This window comes from Pseudophryne corroboree, chromosome 8 (assembly GCF_028390025.1).
Source record: "Pseudophryne corroboree isolate aPseCor3 chromosome 8, aPseCor3.hap2, whole genome shotgun sequence".
NCBI lineage: Eukaryota > Metazoa > Chordata > Amphibia > Anura > Myobatrachidae > Pseudophryne > Pseudophryne corroboree.
In genome coordinates, this window is record NC_086451.1 from 416832718 (window position 1) to 416855477 (window position 22760).

A 22760-nucleotide genomic window follows, 5' to 3' on the forward strand; every position below is an offset into this window, starting at 1 on the left:
AGACGCCTCGAATTCCAGCCTGTACCCCTGAGATACTACTTGAAGGATCCAGGGATCCACCTGTGAGCGAGCCCACTGATCGCTGAAATTTTTGAGGCGGCCCCCCACCGTACCTGGCTACGCCTGTGGAGCCCCCGCGTCATGCGGTGGACTCAGAGGAAGCGGGGGAAGAATTTTGATTCTGGGAACTGGCTGACTGGCGCAGCTTTTTCCCTCTTCCCTCGTCTCTGTGCAGAAAGGAAGCGCCTTTGACCCGCTTGCTTTTCTGAAGCCAAAAGGACTGTACCTGATAATACAGTGCTTTCTTAGGCTGTGAGGAAACCTGAGGTAAAAAATTTTCTTCCCAGCTGTTGCTGTGGATACGAGGTCCCAGAGACCATCCCCAAACAATTCCTCACCCTTATAAGGCTCTATGTGCCTTTTAAAGTCAGCATCACCTGTCCAGTGTCGGGTCTCTAATACCCTCCTGACAGAATGGACATTGCATTAATCCAGGATGCCAGCCGGCAAAATATCCCTCTGTGCATCCCTCATATATAAGACGACGTCTTATGTTCGCAAAACAGTATCCCTGTTTGACAGGGTTACAGACCACGCTGCAGCAGCACTATCTGCAGGTCTCAGTCTAGTACCTGAGTGTGTAAATACAGACTTCAGGATAGCCTCCTGCTTTTTATCAGCAGGTACCTTCAAAGTGGCCGTATCCTAAGACGGCAGTGCCACCTTTTTTGACAAACGTGTGAGCGCCTTATCCACCCTAGGGGATATCTCCCAGCGTAACTTATCCTCTGGCGGGAAAAGGTACGCCATCAGTAACTTTTTAGAAATTACCAGTTTTTTCACACTTCATTCACTCATTTGATGGGGGAACAAAACACTGCCTGCTTTTTCTCCCCAAACATAAAACCCTTTTTTAGTGGTACTTGGGTTAATGTCAGAATGTGTAACACATTTTTTATTGCCGGGATCATGTAACAGATGTTCCTAGTGGATTGTGTATATGTCTCAACCTCGTCGACACTGGAGTCAGACTCCGCGTCAACATCTGTGTCTGCCATCTGAGGGAGCGGCGTTTTTGAGCCCCTGATGGCCTTTGAGACGCTTGGGCAGGCACGGGCCGAGAAGCCGGCTGTCCCATAGCTGTCACGTCATCCAGCCGTTTATGTAAGGAGTTGACACTGTCGGTTAATACCTTCCACCTATCCATCCACTCTGGTGTCGGCCCACAGGGGGGCGACATCCCATTTATCGGCATCTGCTCCGCCTCCACATAAGCCTCCTCAAACATGTCGACACAGCCGTACCGACACACCGCACACACACAGGGAATGCTCTGACTGAGGACAGGACCCCACACAGCCCTTTGGGGAGACAGAGAGAGAGTATGCCAGCACACACCAGAGCGCTATATAATGTAGGGATAAACACTATCACTGAGTGAATTTTCCCCAATAGCAGCTTGTAAAAACAATATTGCGCCTAAATTTAGTGCCCCCCCTCTCTTTTTAACCCTTTGAGCCTGAAAACTACAGGGGAGAGCCTGGGGAGCTGTCTTCCAGCTATACTGTGAAGAGAACATGGCGCCAGTGTGCTGAGGGAGATGGCTCCGCCCCTTTTTCGGCAGACTTTTCTCCCGCTATTTTCTGTATTCTGGCAGGGGTAATTACCACATATATAGCCTCTGGGGCTATATATTGTGGTTATTTTGCCAGCCAAGGTGTTTTAATTGCTGCTCAGGGTGCCCCCCCCCCCAGCGCCCTGCACCCTCAGTGACCGGAGTGTGAAGTGTGTAATGAGGAGCAATGGCGCACAGCTGCAGTGCTGTGCGCTACCTTGGTGCAGACTGAAGTCTTCATGCTGCCGATTTTCCGGACCATCTTCATGCTTCTGGCTCTGTAAGGGGGACGGCGGCGCGGCTCCGGGAACGAACACCAAGGACGGGTCCTGCGGTCGATCCCTCTGGAGCTAATGGTGTCCAGTAGCCTAAGAAGCCCAAGCTAGCTGCAAGCAGGTAGGTTCGCTTCTTCTCCCCTTAGTCCCTCGTTGCAGTGAGCCTGTTGCCAGCAGGTCTCACTGTAAAATAAAAAACCTAACATATACTTTCTTTCTAGGAGCTCAGGAGAGCCCCTAGTGTGCATCCAGCTCGGCCGGGCACAGAAATCTAACTGAGGTCTGGAGGAGGGGCATAGAGGGAGGAGCCAGTGCACACCAGGTAGTACCAAATCTTTCTTTTAGTGTGCCCAGTCTCCTGCGGAGCCGTCTATTCCCCATGGTCCTTACGGAGTCCCCAGCATCCACTAGGACGTTAGAGAAACTATTTTAAGGCTGTTTTTGCCAGTGTGGGTACTGTGTACAGTGTACTGAGACGCAGCTGTGTACTGTGTCTGGAGACGCAATCCACCCCGGTTAGAAGCCGTGCGTCTCCGTACCCTCATGCCGCTATAATGGCCCGCAACTCGCTAGCCGGGACGACGGCTTAGTACTCACCACTCTTCATTCTTCTGGCTCTGTTAAGGGTGGCGGCGTGCTGCGGGAATGTACACTCGCCGTGGTGGGGCTTGCGAATAGTTCCCTCAGGAGCACAGTGTCCTGTCAGCGGGTAACGGGACCATTAACCCTACAAGAGGTTGGGCCACTCCCCCCCACCCCTAAGTCCCACGAAGCAGGCAGGCTGGTGCCATCCTGTCCTGCCTGAAAATAACAAACATATAAAATAAATGCAGAAAACTATTCAGGAGCTTCCATAAGCGTGACCGGCTCCTCCGGGCACATTTTCTAAATTGAGTCTGGTGGGAGGGGCATAGAGGGAGGAGCCAGCCCACATTATCAAATTCTTAAAGTGCCCATGGCTCCTAGTGGACCCGTCTATACCCCATGGTACTAAATGGAACCCCAGTATCCTCTAGGACGTAAGAGAAAGGAGATTTGCGACCAACATTCCACACTGAGGGCTGCGGCATAACACACCAAGCGAAGGACTGACCTTGGTAAAGTGGTGAACTCGATAGAGACCCCACGTCTCGCGTCCTGTCTCTGTCTCTGCCCGGTAACAAGTGCTGCAGCAAACTGTCCTGTTAAGTAAAATGCGTCAACAGTACAACTGTCAGTGTACAGGACAACAGCAATGAGGGGGAAGCAGAGAAGTGGCAGCGACAGCCCCAATATGTACATATAAACGATGGGGAGAACTCGTGTGGGGTCAGGATCGCGTACATCTACAAGGATTAGTCTGAAGATTGTATTTTACTATCTCTCAACACTAAGATAAGTGGGTTATGATGAATGGTCAGCAGGACTAGAATCACAATGAGATGCATAGAGCTCAGAGGAGTCGTCCCCACAGTTTTCTAGAGGGCCAGTGTGTAACAAGATCTGAGAAGCGTAGCGTGAGCCTGCAATGCCAGCCCGGTGGGCTGGAGGAGATCCCGATGTGCACTGCGTCTTCTTCGCATTGTGCGTGTGTAGCTTGATAGCAACACCCACACATGGCTAGTAGCGCGGCAATTCTGTATGCGATCACTCTACATCTTACGGATTGCTGCGACAGGCTCGTATTGGAGCCAGTGTCTCGCCAATAAAGACTGGTAGATTCTCCTGATAAACTAATCCCTACTGTTGCTACATGCAAAGATAACGATTCTTAATTGTTGGGGGCTGGTGGCATTTTATAATAAATCTGCCCATTGCTCTGAAGTACAGTCCTAGGAAGTGCGAGAAGATCTGCAGCACCATCTCTCATGCCTGCTATGCAGAACGCTCATTAAATGATCCGCAGATATAAAAGGTCATCAGTAACAAGTTCATTACATTGCCTGGGAATCGTGGCTAGACAGAAGACAGTGTAGATTTGTGGGTGGATATAGTAATGTACAACCGAGCTGCTGAAATCTGCAGCAGTACTTTAATAATAAAATAGGATTTATGCGGTATCCGGACTCCAGGTCGACACCAATTAAGTCGACACCAATTGGTCGTACCAGAAATAGGTCGACACAGACAAAAGGACAACATGAACAAGGTTGACATGAGTTTTTCAATTTTTTTTCAATTTTTTTAATTTTTTTCATACTTTACGATTCACGTGGACTACAATTGGGAACGGTAATCTGCGCCGAGCACAGCGAGGCACCTTGCCCGAAGCATGCGAGGGGACACTGTGCACTAATTGGAGTTCCCCGTCACTTTACGGAGAAAACGACACCAAAAACAGTAAAAAAAAACTCATGTTGACCATTTTCCATGTCGACCTATTTCTGGTGTCAACCTAAGGTGTGTCGGCCAATTGGTGTCGACCTAAGTGTTGTCGACCTGGAGCCCCAGACCCGATTTATGCTGTACGTGGCAGTATGATCGCGTTGGATATGGTATGCCGACGGCCGGGTTCCTGGCAGTCAGCATACCAACGCCGGGATCCAAGCCGCCAGAATGCCGGCAGGGGGGGCGAGCGCAACAAAGCCCCTCGCGGGCTCACCACGCTGCGGCCTCGCTGTACTCACCACAGATTCTATTCCTACTCTATGGGTGTTGTGGATACCCACAAGTGGAAATTGCGCCTGTTAGCCGGGATTCTGGCTGTCGGCATTGTCAGTGGTCGGGATTCCAGCATCGCTATCCTGAGCGCCGGGATCCCGACTGCCGGCAACGTAACCGCATCCCGTATGATCGTCAGACCTACAGAGGGTAACTGCACTGCTCTAGGACCTGACTACTAACTCAGAAAGAGCAGTAGCTCAATATTAGCGTAGAGGATACAATGCAGCCTCTCCTGTATGCCCAATGTAAGGGAGATGAGATACAAAGCCCTTAGAGAAGAACCCGTAGGACATATATTGTCCATAAATAGCAGTTATGAGAGAAGTTATCAGTAAAAGAACAACAACAAAAATAAACACAACCCGTTAAATCTTCCATAGAGTGTGGTGTAAGGTCACAGACTGCGACTCACCTGATTGGGAGATCAGACATTTGGAGTGAATGATCCATAAAATATCCTGTAATACATAAGTCAGTGTTATAGAACTAATAAATAAGTAAATGACTCCCATAATGCACTGATGGTGCCAACTGATGAAGGGTCACAGGGCTCAAGAACTAAACCCCAGGATTTGTTCTCAATACACAGGCTAAGGTGATATAGCAGAGGCAGCAGTGTCACTGTTTCTATATGTACACAAGGCGCAAGCGTCTGTACAAATACACGCAGTATTACCTGCAATGCCGACCTCCGAGGTCCCAGCCAGATGCAAGTCCGGGTTCATAGCTGGATCCAGGCTGTAAACCTGCGAGCTGTGAGCGCTGGGCTGCATGCCGCAGCCTTCCTGGGACACAGAGCAACATAGACAGGTCAGGTGGATGGAGGCAGCGGGAAAGAGAGGAGGAGGAAGACACATCAAGAGAGAGTGGAGGTAGAGACAGGTAGATATTACAGGGCTCTGGAGGTCAGACTTCCACCAGAGTGTGGAAATAAGCTACGTGACGTGAACTCACAAACACTACTCCTCTCAGCATGTCCGGCACAGACATCGGGATGAAGCCCTGCAGGAGAAAGAAAGCAAAAGTCAATATCCAGGACAGCCACAGAGACAAAACCAGGCAAGGGATACACAAGACCAGGCGGTGACATGTTTGCGCTGATCAGTTTAATCACATTAGGGGTGAACGCCATGACAGAGAGTGATTGCATTTACCAGTTTCACTAGTTTCTCCATTGTAAAGTTCACAAGAGCGTGTTGCATCATTGCGCCGGCTCCACGGAGGTAGTAGCAGCGGTTACCAGAGATGTGTGACAGGCGTCTGAACAGAGACAGAAAAATAACCCGTAAAGGGCCCTACACACTGGGCCATTTGGCCAATTTTGCCGACGAACGATATGATCGGTGAACAATTATTTAATAATGATTTTGAGCATACACACTGGACGATTTTAATGAACAATTTGCTATTGCATACAAAGATATCTTCCATATTGGCTTGCAGTGATAAACGATGATAGACCAACGATGAACGATTGCGGCGACGCGCATCGTTCATCGTTGATGCACACAAACTGAAAGATAAGAACGATTTATTTCTAAAAACATCTACCAGTGTGTAGGGCCCTTTAGACTTCAATTGTTCAGCGACACAATTCCTTGGTCACAGAAACCCCATTACTTTCCATGCTGCATCATATCCCTTTAATGTCGCAGCACAAACCCTTTGCCGCCGGCCACACTCCCCTTTGCCACCTGTGAATAATCATCTCTCGCAATCCTGTATTCTAAACAGTGTAATTGTTCAATAAAAATGTTGGCCACAGATACAGTAACGGACGTAAGCAACATACAAACAAACATAGGTTCCCAACCTCGCAGCCATCATTATGTCCTGGGACACACATTGCGCTGACACACGTTTCCAGAGACAGATTATGACACAGACAGAATTACCGTAAAACCTGTGGAAAGTGCCTAAGGCTGCCATTACATAATTACATATTAGTTACATACAGGTGGCTCACTCATTATTCAGGAGCTTCAGAAGTTTAAGCACTAGACGGGGTCGGTTCTGCCTTAGTACCTCTGTCTAATAATATCCAAATCTTCCCCTAGCTCCAGGTGGCCTTGCACATCAAAATCAAACTCTAGGAGAGAAAGAACACAATTAGAATATCACCCAGTAACCTGTGTCATCTATATAGCACCACATCCTACCTGGACATTACTCCCCCCCCCCATCCCGCGTACCCTACCCCCGTACAGGCAGAGCGCCACCACATGCTTTATACTTTTAGTACAGTATATAGGGAACGGCAATGATCCCACTGTCACATTTTATCCTTTAGTACTGATTTAGCTTTGCTGTATGTGCAGGTCCCCTGGGTTTCTGTAAGATATTTACATAGCTCTCGAGTCGACGGAGCCATCTCTACCCCCGTTATGCCCCAGGTTGTGTATGTTTGGCCTCGATGTAGAGGAGACACACTCCTTAATACTGTATCGTTATGTTTTATGCCTTACGACTCTTGCAAAGGTGGTAATAGCTAGAAACTGGTTTGCTTCGGCACCCCCTAATTTTTTTCAGTGGAGAGCATTAGTTAACACGGTGGCCTGGCATGAGAGACAGCTATTCAAGAGCAGGGGTACAATGCATACATACCGTGCTAAGTGGGATAGGTGGTGCACCTCTGTTCTCGGTAAAGACCTTGCAGGAGCTGAGGCAACTTAGCCGTCCGGCTATTACTAGCTAGTGTTTTCAACTAATAGCACATTTTGTCTGTCTCCTGTTTTGACCCATCATGCATAGATATATCTATTTCTTGCTAGTTACTTTTCTACTGTCACAAATTGGCTGGTTTGATTTATGACGCTTGATGTAATGACAGTTCCCTGTCTGTGACTTCTACTGTTTAGATATGTATATGCTTACTGTGTATGTGTTTTGTTTTTTTATGTTCTTGTATTTTTGGATGTTGTATTTTCGAAAAGTTAATAAAATATTTACACGATTAAAAAAAAAAAGTTATTTACATAGCTCTCATTTTAGGAAATAACTTGCGCCATTCACTATGTAGCCTGGATCAGGCGGGTTCCAATGTATAGACAGACAGTCATTAAGTTGTCACCATATGTCCGACATGGTCAAAACGGTAAACAGTGCTTTAGGTCGATAGGTACAAAAGGTCGACACACGTTTTTTGGGGTTTTCTCAAACTTTTCAACTTTTGCATGATTTACCATCCACGTAGACTATGACTGGGAATAGTAACCCGTGCCAAGCGCAGCGGTAGCTGAACGAGACATCTTGCCCGAAGCACGATGAGTGTAGCCAGTCTGTGAGGGTACATACGTATGCACTAATTTTGGTCACATATGAGGAAATACCAAAAATTACACCCTAAAAAACTAAAAAAACAAAACACAAACTGGTGCCTATCTTTTTGTGTCAACAATTTCAAGTCAACCTTTCAACCGTCTACCTTTTCTACTTTTCCATATCGACCTTTTGGCATGTCGGCCATTTGCGGATGACCTAATGACTGTCTATCTAATTACTGTAGATTTTGTCTACCACACCCGCTCAGGCTACCGGAGATATACACAACATTATGAAAACAACAAAAATGTGTTGTTAGTGAGGTGCCATCAGAACCGCATGGGAACACTTGTAATTGCACAATGTGACCGCATTATTTTAGCGACGATGGGCTACCGTGTGTATTGGCCGTGTGCACAGCCACACATTTTGTCCCAACATCCCACTTAATTTAGCTGCACCCTATCTGTGTAATAGCAATGACCAGAAAAACAAGTACGTACAGTTTGCAGCGTAGTGAAAAGTGATACAAAGGGGGAATCCAAATAGCCACAATACTTGCTGCGCGGGGAATAGCTCGGGGCTTCACTGCCTTTTCCATGCGGGGTAAGACAGAATTAACTAACGCTATCCCATACATTCCATGTAAATGCCACCTCAGGAGAGTGCAAGGAGAAATATGGTTGAGCGTTGACAGCAACAGCTGAATAACATGACGGGAGCTGTGGCCGCGCTAAAACAATTGAATAGGCCTATTTGTACAAAATCAAAATATCAATTGTATATGTCCAATACTCATATTAAATATACATTTTACACAATTTTAGTGATGGTCCTTCCCACCTCATAAAACAGGCCTCTCTTACTAAACGTTCACCCCAACATTCTCCACCATAATCCGAGTTCCAGTCTCCATTGATCTATTCCTTACCAGGCTTCACCCCGACAACCTCCAACTCTCGAGCATTGCTTTCATCACCAACAGGCTGGAACAGAGGAAACAGGAATTAATTCGCTTCACGGAATATTGCGCTGAAGGCACCAATTACCTGACACAGGGAGATCTGGAATAAGTACAACTCCACTGAAAAATGGAAGCGATTCAAGTGCATATAGAATATACAGTAATACCGCTTTTATACCTAAATCGCGGGTTGCAGCCGGGAGCCTGACACGGGTGCTACCCGCGTCTGACCCCTTTCACACCGGAGTCACCAGCCCGGCATATTGGTGGGTTGGAGACGTTGCCAGTGACGCAACGGGGGCGGCGCTTGGAGATCACATGATCTCCAAGCGCCGCCCGCTCATACACTGTAAACGGGAAGCCGGGTCGCACGATCCGGCTCTCGTTTACACTGAACAGTTTGCCCGGTTTAACACGTGTTCAACACTGAGCAGCAACACAGGTTATGCAAGTTCATGAGCAATAACCCGTGTTACTAGCTGGTGGTGTAAAAGGGGTATTAGTGATATATTGAATAACTTCCTGTATAAAGAACTCCTGACTTTTGCAGTACAGTAGCTTAGATGTAATCGGATATGGCTTACTTGTATCCTCTTTCCAAAGTACGGCTAGCAACATGCATTGTCAGCTTATTTATATAAAATATGTTGGCGCTTTTAAAATTAAAGCTTTAACGACACAGCAAGAGAAAAAAAGAAAAAAAATCATAGCAGATGGAAGAAACTTTTATTTATTTACTGAAAAATAAAATCTACATATATACTGTGTATTGCTGGATAATATATAATCATGGGTGATTTTGGCGCTGCCCGACTCTCACCGTATCAGGGTGAGTTCTGTTTGGCAGCTTCAGTGCTTCCAGGTAAAAGGATTCTTCTTGTTCGGTCTCCTGCTGATATAGCGCGGCGAGGTGCTGGCGAATCTCTTTCCCTCTGTTCCTGATGGACAGGTACCTGGGGAGCTAAGTCACACGTGAGAAAAGTGGTAACTCATGCCAGGCTTGGCATCCTGCGGCTCTCCAGCTGTGATACTACAAGACCCAGCATACCTCCTACCAGCGTGTAACATTTATGATTCATAATTACTTTCTATTTCAAGAATACTATAATGCTAAATTAGTCATTTAAATGTAAACATGGTTTGACATCCCAATTAAATGTTACTTTTGTAGAATAAACATTTTCTTTTTTAAGTCTTACAATAGAGATATTTTTTGCATCCTATGACTTTGAATATACCGTAGTTTAAGAAACTTATTGTGGGGAATTCAATTAGCAGCAATATCCCGGTTTCACTTTTCATGAAAAAGTGGTTATCACCCAATTCAATTGCACCCAATAATTCTCCTTAGCATTTAATGCAATTGTTTTTTTCACCATCTTCTGAGAAGGGGAAAATCCCTATTTTAAGGTAGAAATAGAGACTGAATTCAGAATCACTGGTACACCCTACCTAATGATTAAATAGTCACTTAGGTTTTTATAATTATAGTAATTTGTGCAATAATGACAAGTCATTTTTGCGGTGAAAATGTGCAAAATGCAGGAAAATGGGTTAATTGAGGTGGGGTGGGTGAGGAGGTTCTGTGGGGGGTGGATAGATATGCAATCCCAACAGACGGGATGCCAGCAGTGATAATACCAACGCCAGCATCCTGATGGTCAGGATCCCCACAGGGGTGGGGTAAGTATTAAAACACCCTCCCCTAACCTTGACCTCTCCCCTTTCTGCCTAATCCTAACCTACCCCCCTTAGCACCTAAACCAACCCCCGCCTCCACCTTCATAGACAAATGCAGGGGAGGGGGGGGGGGGGTTCTGGTTGCCCAGAAACTCCTCTCCTCTTGGCAAGTGGCTTAATTTATGACAATAGCAATGGTATATAATACAACTATTAGAGCTGCTGTCACATCACGCAGTTTAAGGGACAGAGCAGAGCTACTGCATATGCCCAGTGTAGCAGCTTCATCTACCAAGCTTGCTGTGTGTGGAGTCCTCAATCAGTGCACTGGACCAGAGAGCAGCTACCAGGTAAAAGAGACAGGAGCCTTATCATTATGTGGGAGAATGTGTGCTTAGAAAATGCAGTACTGGTTCTATTATGTTTGTGTATTTATTATGGCTAGTTTAACCTTTTCCTGACCACTTATTTATATTATTTAAATGTTTAATACAGCCTATACTATAGATCATCTATAATGTTAAATATTAATACTGTACTCCATCCAGTAAGCAGTGTATAAAAAAAAATAAAAAAAATCTATGTGAACATTAATGCCCAGGGTCTGTACTAGGTTCTTCTACCGCTCCCCCAGACTCCCGCACTTGCGCCAATGTTCTGCAGAGTGGGAGACGGTATCTTGATTGTATACATATGGGGGCGCTGTATGAATGGACAGGTGCTTTCAAGATTGCAAAAAATATATTTACCAAGTATATAGAGAACGGGCGCCAAAATGGGATGCTATTCTTAGCAGCTGTATAGTGGGAGGTAGTCAATCCCCCAGCAAAAAAAGAGATAATGTAAAGGGAAAACAGCGCTGACAATATATAATAAAATATGAACAATTTAATATACTAGTAATACATTTAAAACTTTAATATATTCCTTATTCTTAGAGCAACGGACGTGGGCAATAAAAGTCCAATATAAATGGTTGGCTGCTTATAAAGTGCCTGAGACTGTGACCTTAAATTGGAGTGGACAGTTCACAATTTAGTACACATGGGTACGCAAATGTCCATATATATGGTATTACCAGGCTTGTGTTCCTTGGTAATGGGTCCGTAGCGATGGTTCCTAGTGATGGCAGGATTCCATGCAATTGTGGCGGTGTCCCTGGTTTACAAAGCAGCTTCCTGTAGCTGATAGGTGGGTACCTTAGTGATGGAATGTCCGGTAAATTTCTCCACGCTCCTGGCAGTTGACAAAGCTGCCTGGAGCAGCGAAACGCATCAGAACAGACTGCTAACGCCACACTTGAAAGAGACCTGTGAGACCTTTGCTCCAACTGCCAGGCAACCCTCCACACGCTTATCCGTCTGTTCTTTCAGTGAGGTGACAGTGGTGACAGGCAGAGTAGATGACACCACAAGATGGTCGAACTGAGAGTCCACTGGCGGTGGAGTTTCCCACTTGTTACTCAACTCTGCAGGGATAGGATAACGAGCTAGTATCTTTTTAGACAGGGAAAAATTCTTTCCTGGAGACACCCAGGATTCTTGACGTATGTCAATTACATGGTCAGAATGTGGTAAGACTACTTTAGTAACCTGCTGACGTTTGAACTTATCAGGTTTCTTAGACACAGTAGTGGGCTCGATCTCATCATCTATTTGGAGAATCAGCTTAATAGCCTCCACTAGGTCAGGAACATCAACCTGGCTTGTAGATTCCTCATCAGAAGCGGCTGTATCAGTGTCTGATGGATCAGTATATTCCCCATTCTCATCGGAAGAATCATCCAAAATATTAGTGGATTGTGAGGAAGAAATGGCCGCTAAGATGACCCCTTGGCCCCAGAGAGGCGTGGGGCAGACTTTTGTCTAACCAAAGATTGATTCAGTTGTTGTAACTGGGTAGACAGAGTGTCCGCCCAAGGCGGATTAACTACAGGGACAATATGTGGCTGTAATGGCACAGAAGGTCCCACAGGGGGCGTAAGGCGTGTCACAATCGTATTCAGCATACTTGAGAACGCTGCCCAAGGTGGGTCCTGATTGGCCACAGGTGCTGCGGGTTGACTGGGTGGTGTACGGCATCCAGTGCCTGAACCATCAGTTAAAACTTTCCCCTTTGGTAAATCCGTGGTGCCAGCACTGCATGATGCAGAAGCGGTCGCGGATTTCCCGCCCTGCGCGGCAGACATTATAGGGAATGTAGCCTTAGAGCATAGCAGTACAAAATAGCCAGACAAAAACAATACCTGCAAATAACCCCCTGTGGTATGTGACAGTAAATACAGGGCACAGAGTATTTAAGCGGTATGAGGTGACTGAAATACACAGAAAAAAATACCAAACAATATATACTGTGTAGCACTATATATATATATATATATATATATATATATATATATATATAATACCCTGACGCACCTAGCCCCCCCAGGGTACAGAATATAGTGATAGCAAGTAGTGTGATACACGAGAGTGGAATCCACACAGCAGCTACAGGCACACTCAGTCACAAGTACAAAGCAGAAGTTATTGCAGATAAACAATAAAACTGCACCATACATATATATCTATCTCTCTAGATCTATATCTATATATATCTCTCTATATCTATATCTATATTTATCTCTCTCTCTCTCTCTATATATATATATCTATATCTATCTATATATAAAAAAATATATACACTGCTCAAATAAATAAAGGGAACACTAAAATAACACATCCTAGATATGAATGAATGAAATATTCTTCTTAAATACTTTGTTCTTTACATAGTTGAATGTGCTGACAACAAAATCACACAAAAATTATCAATGGAAATCAAATTTATTAACCCATGGAGGTCTGGATTTGGAGTCACCCACAAAATTAAAGTGGAAAAACACACTACAGGCTGATCCAACTTTGATGTAATGGCCTTAAAACAAGTCAAAATGAGGATCAGTAGCGTCTGTGGACTCCTCGTGCCTGTATGACCTCCCTACAATGCCTGGGCAAGCTCCTGAGGAGGTGGCGGATGGTCTCCTGAGGGATCTCCTCCCAGACCTGGACTAAAGCATCCGCCAACTCCTGGACAGTCTGTGGTGCAACGTGGTGTTGGTGGATGGAGCGAGACATGATGTCCCAGATGTGGTCAATTGGATTCAGGTCTGGGGAACGGGCGGGCCAGTCCATAGCATCAATGCCTTCGTCTTGCAGGAACTGCTGACACATTCCAGCCATATGAGGTCTAGCATTGTCTTGCATTAGGAGGAACCCAGGGCCAACCGCACCAGCATATGGTCTCACAAGGGGTCTGAGGATCTCATCTCAGTATCTAATGGCAGTCAGGCTACCTCTGGCGAGCACATGGAGGGCTGTGCGGCCCCCAAAGAAATGCCACCCCACACCATTACTGACCCACTGCCAAACCGGTCATGCTGGAGGATGTTGCAGGCAGCAGAACGTTCTCCTTGGCATCTCCAGACTCTGTCACGTCTGTCACATGTGCTCAGTGAGAACCTGCTTTCATCTGTGAAGAGCACAGGGCGCCAGTGGCGAATTTGCCAATCTTGGTGTTCTCTGGCAAATGCCAAACGTCCTGCACGGTGTTGGGCTGTAAGCACAACCCCCACCTATGGGCGTCGGGCCCTCATACCACCCTCATGGAGTCTGTTTCTGATCGTTTGAGTAGACACATGCACATTTGTGGCTTGCTGGAGGTCATTTTGCAGGGCTCTGGCAGTGCTCCTCCTGTTCCTCCTTGCACAAAGGTGGAGGTAGCGGTCCTGCTGCTGGGTTGTTGCCCTCCTACAGCCTCCTCCACGTCTCCTGATGTACTGGCCTGTCTCCTGGTAGCGCCTCCATGCTCTGGACACTACGCTGACAGACACAGCAAACCTTCTTGCCACAGCTCGCATTGATGTGCCATCCTGGATGAGCTGCACTACCTGAGCCACTTGTGTGGGTTGTAGGGAGGTCATAAAGGCACGTGGAGGCCACACACACTACTGAGCCTCATTTTGACTTGTTTTAAGGACATTACATCAAAGTTGGATCAGCCTGTAGTGTGTTTTTCCACTTTAATTTTGAGGGTGTCTCCAAATCCAGACCTCCATGGGTTAATACATTTGATTTCCATTGATAATTTTTGTGTGATTTTGTTGTCAGCACATTCAACTATGTAAAGAACAAAGTATTTAAGAAGAATATTTCATTCATTCAGATCTAGGATGTGTTATTTTAGTGTTCCCTTTATTTTTTTCAGCAGTGTATATAAATATAGATATAACAATGCACAGTAACTACTGGATGTATATCACAGAATACTTGTACTAAATATTCAGACAGCAGTACACTTGTTCTTAACTAACACTGTCTAAAATGACATGTAGAATACTTAAGTGCCTGTAAATGCACAGCGCTGATGAGACAGGCGGCTTTACAGAGGAGACAGTGCCCTGCAGTACCGGAGATCAGCCCAGCTAGTAGTGTAAAGATGGCGCCAAAATCTCTGTCAGGGAGTGAGGGAGAGTGAAATGCAGCTCCAGGGCGAGAACACAAGCAGTAGATGGCGCCTGGAGCTGGGGGAGGGGCTACAGGTCAGCACCTTATCCCCTATGCTGGTCCTCACCTCCGGGTACTGTGGAGCCTATAACAAACGGATTTTAGTGACTCCGACCTGTACTCCTGCCCTAGTGGATATAGTGGGGTCCCTGTGCAGTACAGTGTCCACGCCAGCGGCGCGGTCCTTCTTCTGGGACTGCGACTGGACCGCGATTTACCAGCGGGTCCCACCTGGGGGACCCTCTTACCTTCCCCCTGCAGTGCAGCCACGAGATACTGGAGAGCGTCAGCGGTGAGTTGTGCATGATGACCGGTGCGCCACCGCTGCAAGTACCCGGGAACTCGGCCGCGGGAGTATGCAGCGCTGCTGGAGAGGTGATGGAGCCGCAGCACAATATGTCACAGTGACATATAAAGTGCTGCGACCCTTGAAGTCTTCTTAAAAAGTTCTTTTCAGGGCTGCCTAGCGCAGCCCCATCTGTTAGTGACCTGCACTGCAGGCACTAACTTACAAACTGAGCTCCAGTGCATGAAGGCGGGGCTATAGAGGAGGTGGTGCAGTGCATCCTGGGAACAGTCAAAGCTTTAGCCTGTTGGTGCCTCGGATCAATATCCAACTCTACACTCTGATGTTATTCCCTGTGGACTACCAGTGTACCCCGCTGCAGAAATATAACTGTAAGCGTCGCAGGCAGTGAAAAGAGTGGAGAAGTGAGCCTGTGGAGAAGTTGCCCATGACAACCAATCAGCTGCTCCGTACAACTGTATAGTATGCAAATCATAAATGTTACTTCAATGTTGATTGGTTGCCATGGGCAACTTCTCCACACTTTTCACTGCTTCATGAATAGACCCCAAAATTCTAAAATACTAAAGCACTGCATACAGTGTGTCAGTTATGGCAATACCATCGATCTGCAGTCTGCCCAGAACAGACCTGTAAGGAGATCACAGAGCCATACGGCGGTAAATATGACGTATAAAAAATACTTTTGGGCTGTCTGGAGCTTTACACAAAGTGAAACAAACTACATTTAATACAGGACATACTGAATGTCACCATTTCACTGTTATATTCACTGTCTACCAGTATCTGTTTGTGCACAAAGTTGATTCTACATAACCTTGTCTTGACACGTGTGATTAATGAGGTTTACAGTATCTGCAGACAAGTAACACTACAATAGCTGGCAACACAAAAATGGCTCCGAAAGAATGAATTCTTTGTGACTTTGCACTGCAGCAGCCATTTTGTAGCTCTTCAGGACATTTTGATTATTGGGAAATAAGAAGAGGTTCTTAGCGCTTAACGCACAATCCAACTGGAAAAGGCTTATCCCCCAAAGGCCACGCTGTACATTTGGCTGGTAATACCAAAATTAAGTGCGGGGAAAAATGGAGACATCAGTCTGTACCCGAAAAAAGTGCAAACTAACATAGGATAACAATATAGAAGTCTATTAGTGGCCAAAAGCATAATATTTTTGCTCTTAAATGGTGACAAATAGCAGATTTTTTTTATTTAGGTTTTAAAAATTATAAAAAGCAAGGGTTTTTTCAAGCAAATTAATAGATACATTTGGAGTGCATAAAAATGCCTGTAAGCTGATATTTTTGCTACTTTTAAAAATGTGTTACAGAGCACCTGCAACTCCCACCTACAAGCCTAAAAACATCTGACCCATCAACACAGCACCCCCATATACCTGGCCCACTATTTTGCAGAATATCACCCCAAAAATGACATTCCATAATTGGTCAAGTCCAGCTAATGAAAGACTTCTAAACGACTAATCATTAGGGTGGTGTCCCAGGGGCTCTGAACCACGGGCCTTATTCAGGTTGGATTGCAAAAATAAGAATTTACTTACCGATAATTCTATTTCTCGTAGTCCGTAGTGGATGCTGGGAACTCCGTAAGGACCATGGGGAATAGCGGCTCCGCAGGAGACTGGGCACAAAAAGAAAGCTTTAGGACTACCTGGTGTGCACTGGCTCCTCCCCCCATGACCCTCCTCCAAGCCTCAGTTAGGATACTGTGCCCGGACGAGCGTACACAATAAGGAAGGATTTTGAATCCCGGGTAAGACTCATACCAGCCACACCAATCACACCGTACAACTTGTGATATGAAACCCAGTTAACAGCATGATAACAGAGGAGCCTCTGAATAGATGGCTCACAACAAGAACCCGATTAGTTAACAATAACTATGTACAAGTATTGCAGACAATCCGCACTTGGGATGGGCGCCCAGCATCCACTACGGACTACGAGAAATAGAATTATCGGTAAGTAAATTCTTATTTTCTCTGACGTCCTAGTGGATGCTGGGAACTCCGTAAGGACCATGGGGATTATACCAAAGCTCCCAAACGGGCGGGAGAGTGCGGATGACTCTGCAGCACCGAATGAGAGAACTCCAGGTCCTCCTCAGCCAGGGTATCAAATTCATAGAATTTTGCAAACGTGTTTGCCCCTGACCAAGTAACTGCTCGGCAAAGTTGTAAAGCCGAGACCCCTCGGGCAGCCGCCCAAGATGAGCCCACCTTCCTTGTGGAATGGGCTTTTATTGATTTAGGCTGCGGTCATCCTACCGCAGAATGCGCCAGCTGAATAGTGCTACAAATCCAGCGCGCAATAGACTGCTTAGAAGCAGGAGCACCCAGCTTGTTGGGTGCCATCAGGATAAACAGCGAGTCAGTTTTCCTGACTCCAGCCGTCCTGGAAAAATAAAATTTTCAGGGCCCTGACTACGTCCAGCAACTTGGAATCCTCCAAGTCCCTAGTAGCCGCAGGCACCACAATAGGTTGGTTCAAGTGAAAACCTGAGACCACCTTTGGGAGAAACTGAGGACGAGTCCTCAACTCTGCCCTATCCATATAGAAAATCAGATAAGGCTTTTACATGACAAAACCGCCAATTCTGACACACGCCTGGCCAAGGCCAACAGCATGACCACTTTCCACGCGAGATACTTTAGCTCCATGGTTTTTTTTTGTCATAAACGTTTTTTATTATTTTTCATAGAGATTCATTTTACATAATAAGAACCAACATACTCATAGTCATCGTAGAAAAAGATAATGATACACAATCAAACAAACATTGTTATAATATATGGCTTCATCTAACTCTGGGATACTCATTGTTTCGTAGTCTGTAATCTTGCGCTTCACAATATACATGTTGGTATATTTAAGCATAAACATAAAATCTTTGAATTAGAAGAAGTAAAAGTTAACTTATAGAAGCATAAAGAGAGAGATAGAATGGAGTAGAAGGAGAAAAGGAAATGATAGAGAAAGAAGCAGTTGGGGGGGGTTGAACTATGAAATCTGTAATAATAGGGAGCAAAGATACCCATAGTATTTTACTAATTTCTTATGTTGATGCGATGATGAAGGTCTTGACATATCAAGGCAAGAGGCAGAAGGAGGCACAATCCGTGTCCTCTTGGTGGTTTCCATGCTAAAATCTTAACTCAGGTAATGACTTGGCTCACATTTATACATTTATACAGTAGTATAAGGGTTTTAACATATAGAAGGCCAACATAATGTGACAATAAGCAATAATCGGCAATTGTTCACTCTCATCAAAGGTCAGCCAACATATAGTATTTGCTCATGTTGATTCCATTCTTTGGACCCAAAGCGTGCGAAAATACGAGTTTGTATATCTTGTGATAAAGTGATGATATATGGTGATGATATATTTTTTATAGAATAGAAGTATACCCTTTTCTATATTTGGGAGAGTATAGTACCTATCATAATATAGAATCCTCAGCATTTTCTGGTGTACTTCTCGCAAGGAGGGAGCAGTCTTATAAATCCAATGTTTAAGAATAACTTGTTTGGAGATGGTGACTATTAAGGTTAATAATGGGTATAAGTGTGTATGTTTTTTATCTAATTTCCAAGGCGTAAAATCTGCTAATAATAGGGTTTGTGGGAGAAGAGTAGCTTTAATATCGTAAGTGTGTTTAATATATTGAACTACTTTGTTCCAAAATTTCTTTATAACTCCACATTCCCAAAAGTTGTGGAAAAATGTGGCTGAAGAATGAAAACATTTCAAGCATTTTCCAGATTCTTCTGGGACAAAATGTTTCCTTTGAGCTTGTGAAATGTATGCCTTGTAAATTGTTTTTATGTGTATTTCTTGCAGTGTAGAAGCTTGTAATAATCTTATCGTTCTGTCAAATTGATCAAATATATTGGTTGAGTCATCTATTCTGGGAATAAACTGTGCCCATGATGTAATAACTTGTTTTTGTATTTTTTCATGTGTTACAGTAATCAGTTTATGATATAATGGTCTTGTCTTATATGATCTATTGTCTGCTCCTTTCATAATAAAGAATAGGGGATCTGTGCGTGGTAATGTAGTCATGTCTATTGATATTGATGAAATATAATGTCTGATTTGTAAGTATGCATAGAAAGCGGATCTATGTACACCGTATCGTTCTTGTACCTCTGTGAAAGATAGCATAGCGCCTCCTGGGTCAAACACATCTGCTATTTTTCTTATACCTTTTGTTTGTAGTCTATAAAAGACTGCGTCATTTAGTCCAGGTAAAAACATAGGGTTGCCCCATAGTGGTAATAAAATAGAAAAGGTATAGTTTCTATTTAACCGTCTGTTTAGAGCTTTCCAGGCAGCATATGTGTCTCTAAACAGGAAACTATTTCGAGTAGCAAGAGGGATTTTTGTTTCGGGCATATGTAATAAAGCTCCTGGGGAAAATGGAGCCATCACAGCACAGTCTAGGGGATACAACGTGTAATCACTTCTCTCATATAACCAATCTAGTATATATCTAAAATGGACCGAGTGTGAGAATTGTAGGATATCTGGTAGGCCAATCCCACCTTTTGTACGTGGTAATTTCAGGTGTGTATTGGAAATCCTACTTTTCCCTTCTTTCCAAATAAATTTACTAAATAATTTCTCGACCAGGATAATATCTGCTTTGGACAAGCGTATCGGTAACATTTGGATCAGGTATGATAGTTGGGGGAAGAGTACAGATTTAATCAATGCTGTCCTACCCAACATTGATAGTGGTAGGTATCTCCATGTGTGTATTTTTCTTGACATAGCGAGTATTACAGTGGTGTAGTTGAGTCTATATAAGTCATGTATTTTCACTGGTATCTGAATACCTAAGTATTTTATTGCCGTAGTGGCTACTTTTAGGTTATGGAGCGGGCCCAGTGATGCCAAGTATGTGGGTTTTCCATTTAAGGGGATGAGTTCAGATTTTTGAATGTTTATTTTATACCCTGAAAATTTCCCAAAATCAGTTATCAAACTAAATACCACAGGTAGTGTTTCGTGTGGGTTTGAGGCGAATAGTAGCATGTCATCTGCGAACAGTGAAATGCGAAGATCTACCTCTCTAGATTTGATGCCTTGGTATGTGGGTGATTGTCGGATGGCAATAGCAAGAGGCTCCAAGGCCAGGGCGAACAGCAAAGGTGAAAGTGGGCATCCTTGTCTGGTGCCCCGGTATATAGAAAATGCTGGAGAGAGGTATCCATTGCATAGAATATGGGTGTTAGAGTTGTTATATAATGTTCTAATGAAGCTTATAAAGTCTTGGGGGATGCCAAATCTTTGCATTGTATCAAACAGGTGTTCCCAATGCACCACGTCAAAGGCTTTTTCCGCATCCAGTGATAAAATCACTGCAGGAGTTTCGGGGGTCTCACGTTGGGATACATCTATAGCTGTTAATACTTTTCTTATGTTGACCACCGAGGATCTGCCCGCTATAAATCCTGTCTGATCACAATGTACTAAGGTGGGCAGCACTAGTTTAAGCCTTTCCGCTAATATTTTGGTTAGAATTTTATAATCTAAGTTGAGCAAGGAGATTGGTCTATAAGACCCTGGGTCAGATAAGTCTCTTCCTGGTTTGGGAAGGACATTAAGCACTGCCGAGTTAAAATATAGTGGCATATTCCCAGTGGTCAAAATATTGTTAAATACCTTAGTAAGTAGGGGGGGTTAGCTTAGGGGCCAGTAATTTATAGTATTCGGATGTAAGGCCATCTGGGCCTGGTGCCTTTCCGGCTTTAAGATTCACAATGGCCTTGGATACCTCCGTCTCGGATATAGGCAAGCTCAGTTGTTCTCTATGGTTTTCAGCCAGCTGGGGTATTGGTAAATTCTCCCAGAATAATTTTGCATCTGGTTCTGGTCTTGGAGGTTCTGAGTATATGTCTGCATAAAATGTCTGCATTATCTGGGAGATCTGAGCGCTATCTGTTGTGAGCGAACCTGTGTCTGTTTTTAGGGGGTGTACTAGCATAGGTGACCTTTGTCCTCTCAGTAAACTAGAAAGGAGTTTCCCTGATTTATTGCCAAAGCGGTGAAATTTGGCGTCCTTTTTAAAGGTATGACGGGATTCCATTTTGGCTAATAGACTCTCAAATTCCACCCTTGCCTTCGAGTAATTGTCCCTGTTTATCAGTGTCGGGTTAGTTTTATATGTTTGGAAGTTATCTGTTAATAATTGCTGGGCATGGAGAAAGTCAGTCTGTAGTTTTTTATATATTTTGGAGGTATAGGAAATGATTTCTCCTCGTAGGACCGTTTTAGAAGCCTGCCAAAATAATTGTGGTGATTCCATTAAGGTACTTTCATTATTAGTCACATAGGTGTCCCAGGTCTCAGTGAGCATCTTCCTAAAATCAAGAGATAATGCCATTGATGAAGGGAACCTCCATGATCGAAAGGGGCCTTTGTCTGTCTGTAGTGTCATGTCCAACCATATTACTGCGTGGTCAGATATCGTGATGGGTTCAATACCAACTGTTTTTATATGGGGCATTAATGTTGCAGAGGGTAACAAGTAGTCAATCCTAGATAGCGTGCCATGTGCCGCTGAGAGGCATGTGTATGCCTTATCTGTTGGGTTGAGAGCTCTCCATATATCTATCAGGTTCATTGATCTTGTGAACCATGGAACACCTTTTTTAGGTAGTTTGACCTTCTTTCGTCTGGGAAGCTGTCGGTCTAATAACAGAGAGGATACTGCATTAAGGTCGCCCCCCACTATAATGGGAATATCTGAGAAAGGTGTGAGAATTTGTATTATATTTTGCAAAAAGGGTTGCACATTTGTATTTGGGGCATACAAATTGCATAAACAATAATCATTTTTATCCAAAAGAATTTTACAAATCACATATCTACCCTCAGGGTCTACTATTGTTTCTTTTATTTCCACTCTAATATGTTGTTTAGCTAGTATAGCTACACCTCTGGCTTTGGATGTGTATGGGGAGGAGGCAATCAGTTTCCACGAAAGGGAATTCAGTTTGAGCATCTCAGATTCCCTTAAATGGGTTTCCTGTAGATATATTAAGTCTATTTTTAATTTATTTAGGTATAGCAGAACCTTTTTCCTTTTATGTGGAGAGTTGATCCCTCCTATATTCCAAGATCCTATTTTTATCGCAGTCATTTAACTATTAGTGTATAAGTATATGTTCAAAGATGGGTCTAGTATCACAATATAAGAATACATCTGGTATAGATTTAAACATAGGTATACATTACTCCGCCGGGGTATATTGATATTAAAAGATGGGTGGGGGGAGAAAGAAAAGGAGTGAGTTAGAAAGCATAGAGAAAGAAATGTAGAATCGATATTCCACATATCATAGCAAAGCCAGAAAAGGAGAGTCCATTGCTGACTATCTATCAGCAAGGCGTCGTAGTTGAAAATCAGAGAAATAACAATCAATAAGAACATTCT

At 44.4% G+C, this 22760-nt stretch overlaps 1 protein-coding gene across 2 annotated transcripts in view; it reads right to left on the reverse strand.

The window, feature by feature from the left end:
- Positions 1–22760, reverse strand: part of SARS2 (seryl-tRNA synthetase 2, mitochondrial) — a 55164-nt gene that overhangs the window by 14142 nt on the left and 18262 nt on the right. The window contains exons 4-11 of one of the 2 annotated variants that reach the window (XM_063937936.1): positions 9579–9719; positions 8726–8780; positions 6559–6622; positions 5688–5793; positions 5488–5535; positions 5210–5318; positions 4946–4991; positions 2984–3071 (exon numbers count right to left, since the gene is read on the reverse strand). In XM_063937936.1, the coding sequence (XP_063794006.1) occupies positions 2984–3071; positions 4946–4991; positions 5210–5318; positions 5488–5535; positions 5688–5793; positions 6559–6622; positions 8726–8780; positions 9579–9719 (657 nt within the window). The remainder of the gene's footprint in view (positions 1–2983; positions 3072–4945; positions 4992–5209; positions 5319–5487; positions 5536–5687; positions 5794–6558; positions 6623–8725; positions 8781–9578; positions 9720–22760) is intronic. The other variant, XM_063937937.1, reaches the window with a different exon arrangement.